This window comes from Acanthaster planci, linkage group LG09 (genome assembly GCF_054643075.1).
Source record: "Acanthaster planci isolate LZ-2023a linkage group LG09, COTS_SCS, whole genome shotgun sequence".
NCBI lineage: Eukaryota > Metazoa > Echinodermata > Asteroidea > Valvatida > Acanthasteridae > Acanthaster > Acanthaster planci.
In genome coordinates, this window is record NC_141785.1 from 17168981 (window position 1) to 17174817 (window position 5837).

At 41.4% G+C, this 5837-nt stretch overlaps 1 protein-coding gene across 2 annotated transcripts in view; it reads left to right on the forward strand.

The window, feature by feature from the left end:
* Window positions 1–137: 137 nt before the first annotated feature.
* LOC110978718 (sperm axonemal maintenance protein CFAP97D1-like) overlaps window positions 138–5837 on the forward strand; it is a 105411-nt gene continuing 99711 nt past the window's right edge. The window contains exons 1-6 of one of the 2 annotated variants that reach the window (XM_087140750.1): window positions 139–414; window positions 564–753; window positions 1094–1217; window positions 2718–2843; window positions 3065–3106; window positions 3286–4363. In XM_087140750.1, the coding sequence (XP_086996876.1) occupies window positions 312–414; window positions 564–753; window positions 1094–1217; window positions 2718–2843; window positions 3065–3106; window positions 3286–3360 (660 nt within the window). In that variant the 5' untranslated portion in view covers window positions 139–311 and the 3' untranslated portion in view covers window positions 3361–4363. Of the gene's footprint in view, window positions 415–563; window positions 754–1093; window positions 1218–2717; window positions 2844–3064; window positions 3107–3285; window positions 4364–5837 lie in introns of those variants that run through there. The other variant, XM_087140751.1, reaches the window with a different exon arrangement.

Genomic DNA, 5837 nt, shown 5'->3' on the forward strand with positions numbered 1-5837 from the left:
TCGTCGACATTTGCATGCGCCTTTAGTGCATTAGAACTCGCTCGTCACACTTCCATCATGCGCGTTGCGCGTGATGTTGCAACGCCCGCGCTTTTTCCTTACGCTGGCGTATTTTTTTAACTCGCGTTGATGCATGAAGATAAAAAAATTCCAAAACCTCCTCGAACTTTTTATTCGAAATTATGCTAATGCAGCAGTTTCTCGTTCGGCTTGTGTCTCTGTTGAAGTATGTTTTGTTAAGGAAGTGAATTTGTAAGCCTAATTTTTTTCTGGAAGTATTACATTTTCAGGGAAGTTACCTGCGGGGAAAAATGCACCGTGCGTATCAGCCAATTACCCCAGCCAATAATAAACTGTTGAAGAAACGATGGGATGACAGGCGATTCGATCGGCACAGGCAGAAAGTTCGAAATGGTAGGTCTAGGTCCTAATAAACTTTTAATTAGGGCTATACGAATACAAAGCCGGGCGAACATTTAAAGATTTCTATAATCATCCAACCCAACCAAGTGACACGTGGATAATTTCTACCGTCAATTTACTTTCTGTCATGTCTGTCCCAGCCAAGGCGGTGATCGACAACAAACCTCCTCAGACGTACATGCATCTCCACCTCAAGCTGAAGAAACTTCAGGTCGAGGAGGAACGTCTTGCAACCATCGAGAGGGATAATCGTATCCTTCTTGAGAAGATGTGTTCCATTATGCGGACGAGGGGAAGGGTGGACTGCGAGAATGAGTATGAACAAAAGAGGTGGGCATGTGAATTAACTTTGTTAGAGTATTAAAAACCAGAACTTCCTTAGAATCCTGTTATTTCACTGCAGCGGTTTAAAATTAAGTAAAGGGGCATGTTTTTGGCTTGTCCCAAAAAGTACACTACGGAACTCCCGCGTGGTTGCAATATCTGATTTGTGATTTTTTTAAACAAAGCGTTTGTCTTGTTAACAAGCAAAAACCTTATTGGGAAATGCCAACTGACAAAGAAATGCAGTGGTCTTCGTCACCACGTTGTTCTTAAGTGCAGGAAATGAAAGCGGGGTAAGGTGATACGTGGTGGTGATCTGGTTCTAATGGTCAGTCTGTTGTTACAGCCTAAATAGGACTAAACGTCAAAGAGAAATACTCCGTGTGACCCACGAGAATCAGGCCATACTGAGACGGATTCTGTCAAAAGAGGCGAACTACAGCCATCAAAAGTGGGAACACGAGTGGGCGGTGAGTATGTAGCCTGGTCGGTTCAGATCCCGCTAAAAGAGTTGACGTTCATGACGTGTGACAGGAGGTTCAGCTATATACTATGTATAAATAGTACTGGGTAGGTGTATTGGAAGAAACATAACTCAGTAAGTGCAGCAGAGAAGAGAGATGATGGATATCCATTTTAAATAATTCGGAATGAAACCGGTTCTCAGTCGATGAACGCGGCTTCGGACCATGCGCGCAGACAAGAAACGTTGGTACAGCGAAACATCGTAAGCAGCTTGCAACGACAACGATAAACTGAAGAACATTTATATACATGTAGTGGGAAGAGAGGATAATGATAAAAAGGGAAAGTAGGGAATGGCAAGAAGGTCGGCGTTCTTTGCTCAAAATTTTCCCAAGACAAAAAGAAGCCCAGTGTTTGAAGATATGCACTTGTGGGCGTCGGCATTCTACGACAAACTTCAAGTCATTAAACTCAAATAAAAACGTGAGAAGAGACTGATAACTTACCTCGCTGATTCCTATAACGTTTTGTTCATTGGAAACTCCAGCAAATGTCGCTCATATACTTTTCGTTCAAGCATGCACTATACTTGAGACAACACACCCGTACAGGCCTAAGTCGTAAACTTTTAAGTCCTTTTAACGTTGTTTCAATGCGCCCAAGAAAGAAAATCATTTTGCCATTTCTTGTTGGTTGGATTTTCGATCATACGAAATGGCGGGGTCGCTGACAGACCTATGCCCCCCCCAGTCAAATTGATGTGAAATCTGCAATTTGAAAATCTCTTACCGGTGCTGAAGCTTAAGTGAAAGTTCGTTAAAGTTCCCACTAGATTGAAATAACTAATATATGATAGCTTATTTACGCTTATGAACCAACATGAACAAGCTCCACCCCCATTATAAATGGTTTGATCCAAACATTTACAAGCTTATTTGCATATATGCAAACCAAAAGGTGTTGTTTCAAAGAAAATATCGGGAGAGCAGACGACAATACAGCCGTGAAAAAAAGAAGCTTTGTTAGAACCGAATATCGTATAGCGCCGAAGGCCCAAGATGGATAACTCTGCCCAAAAGGTGTAATTATCACGGGCGCCATTTGAGCAAGCGATACGCCAGCGCAGTTTACGGTAATTCCTTCCCGCAGGCCAGCTCACCAGGTACAGGTGCACGTGCCTGCCACGGCGCCTGCGCCTATGCAGTAATGTGCATTGCGCAGGCGTATCGCTTGCTCAAATGGTGCCTATGCGATTACAACGCGTTGTAATCGCATAGGCACCATTTGAGCAAGCGATACGCCTGCGCAATGCACATTACTGCATAGGCGCAGGCGCCGTGGCAGGCACGTGCACCTGTACGTTGTACGTGTATTCGCGGTGAAGTTCTCCATCTTGCGCCGCTACGCGGCGCTATACGATCTTTGGTTAGAACATTCCTTCTTTAATCGTTTCGAGAATGCTGCGTGAGGAAGATTCTCGCCAATAAGCATTTATTTTCTTTCAGCTGAACAAACAATACATGGCAAATATTACGAAGTACCCGCAGAACTACACAACGCAAAATAAACGGAAGTTCTACGAACACAAAAGACACCAACAAGGCCAGGGAGAACAGAAGAAGAGCTCAAAGGTAAAATGAAAATAAAATCGTAAATTACAGAAATACACATATTTTATTTCACCATTTAAAGTGCGGCATGTGTGCATTAAACATTCGCCACAATGCACAGGAAATGTATTCAAGAGAGTGAACATTTCCAGAACTGGAAGTGTGTAGAAAATATACAGCAATAACTTGAGATACGAGAAAATTAAAATAAAACTGCGGTTTTGTTTTCGATAATTTTACAGATGTTTTCATTCAATCGCAGCAGACGAACGCCATTAATTCAGGTGAATATGATCTACTGCGCGTGATCTGTGGTAACGTTTAATCAAAGCTGATATTCAGTATATGTGTTATTGTGTATTTGCATGGCATTTAATACAATAAACAAATCCAGTTAAAGCCTGTGAACAAATGTTGCATTTTAGTCAAATAAAATATCCCTAACTTTCTTTTTCCTTTACAGAGACCTGTAAGTGTTGAGAATTCCCTGTCTTCTCGTTCGAGTTCAAGATCCTCTGTAGGGTCTCCTACCAACTGATTGCACCACTCTGCGATTTTGAGGAAACAAAGCTACAGTTTGTTGGGCTTGAGGGATTGCAGTGTTTGCAATTACCATACCAAACACTTAAATTGTAACTTTTGACAAAACCATGTTTTAATTTGGGTTTTGACAAGCTAATGCGTTTATTTTGAGAGCTGTTTTGACCAGGGTGTTAGGGGAAACAGGAATGGGAACTACTTTACAGATGTTAACTCGGGAGCAGCAATTGATGACAAATTACAATCAGTCAAGTTTCTGGAAACTAAATTCTGTTGTTTTTCTCTGGACACTTGAAAGTGCGCATTGTTAAATCACGTACAAAGCTATTAAAACATCGATGACTATCTTGCTTGCTGTGTTCTTGGAACATTACCCTTTCGGTATAGCAATTATGTACTTCAAAATGAAACACTGATGCTTTTTTGAAAAAAAAAATACTTTGGATGTCACACCTGAATATCAACAATCATTTTTTTTTACACATTACCTGTCAACTTCCGACCAGTATCTCAGCATAATCTTTTTGCTAAAGTTGATACCAATCTACTTCAACAGCCTTGATTAACGCTAGCATTTCAAAATGTTTTGATTCCAAGAATCCAGGCTATGTTCCTCTTTGACTAAGCTTTCCAAGATGCACTCAGCTCTGGGAATGTTGAGAATATCAACAATATGAGGAGGTTGTCTTTTACGTTTAATCCATTTTACCCTCAAACCTCAGTATTAAAGGAAGTTTTATCCAATACGTTTTGACTGTTCAAAATTCAAGATAGAAACCCTTGATTCCATGCAATATGTGACCAGCTCTAGAAAAAATGGGTAATAAGTCGCCAGATTCAGGTTATGCGTTTTTGATACGGCTGGATTCTGTACATCACAAGCTACAATTTGATATGTGAATGACCCCTGTAGTGCACTGCGTTCCAGAGATATATAGACATTTGTATATCCACATTTTCATATTCAATAAAAACACCTTTCGGTAAAAAACGCTCATAAAGTGTAGCACTTGGAAACACAATGCTTTATAGGATTTCTTACTGAGTGATCAATTTTTCATCTTTATTCATCAGTATCAACGTTTGTAGTCACAAATTCTGAAAATATAAATATTACATAAGGTACTAAAGGAAAAAACACAAAACCACATTTTTGAAGAAATTTTGCCCTCTTCAAACAGAACAGGCCAATACGAGTTTTGGCATGGCGCGACCAAATACCCTTTCTTGCAGAGCGGGTCACATATTTACCGAAGCAGGTGAGCAAAGTCTTATGGAATATACACTATCATCAGTGACAATAACACAAGAATAACAAATACAAGAAAGGTAACGTTTGTATGTTACAGAGTTATAATAGCATTGTCTACTCCCAGCTCTTGATTGTGGCATCATATTCATCAGGCTCGATGAAAGGTCTATCAACAGATCTACCAGAAAAAAAAGAGAAAAAACATTAAGTTTGTTGGACATATCATTATAAAAAAAAGGGGAATGCGTAATACTTCTTGCACTTTTCTTTGTTGCATTGTGTCTGCCAGATGAACCTGAAAACCTCAAGAGATTTGCCATTTCATTTCAAAATGAAGCATAAACCCTGCCCCCTGACTCTGTATGGGCCACGAGCGGAACCAAGAGAGGGTGCAATTTTCCCTAGCAACGAGGGGCTCCTTTGGTGGAAACTGCACTTCACTGGTTCACGAGCAACTATGAAATGCAAGTGCTGCAGTCGCATTGCAACCAACAAAATAAATACCCCCCCACCAACATGGCTCTTTTTAACCAGTAAGGGAATGCTCTGCTCAAGTGAATTCGTCGGTCATAAAAATATTCAAAAGCTGCTCCTCGGCCACATGTAGTGAGTCCCCCCCCCGTCTCTCAAACTGAACAAAAGATTTTAAAATTTTGTCCCTGTGGCTAAGAACCTGCAATACCCCCTTCCCCCCACCATCCCAAGTCAAATCTGAAGGCCTGGTATCAACCACATATCCTTCTATGGGAACTATAGGGAAAGGGTACTCAAACACTGGACATACGATTCTAAAACTTTCATGTGCGGTTGCATGGACCAGGCTTCTGTAACGGTTAACACACTGACCACCTGTTTGCTTTTACCTGATCATGATTTCACCACAGTATACGCACTCAGCTGCAATGATGTCGTCCAGTTCATTCTTAATCTGATCCGTCTCGTCGCGCTTAGTTATGGTATCACTGGAGGGCGCTGAAGAGGTCGGAGGTCGATGGGTCTGCAGCTGTGACAAGCGTCTCTGTAGCTCGGATATGCGAGTGCGTTTGGCTATCGTCAGGTGGGGTAAGACCTGGCAAATCAAGTTTGGAAACTGGTGTAGCTTGAGAGGTATTTCAGCGGCATGGTAACAGACACAGTTCTTATTTCTCGGAGTGTTACAGGTTTCCCTGGCTAACTCAAACTGGGCGAGGTCACACTGTTTGAACTTGGCGAAAAGGAGCTTT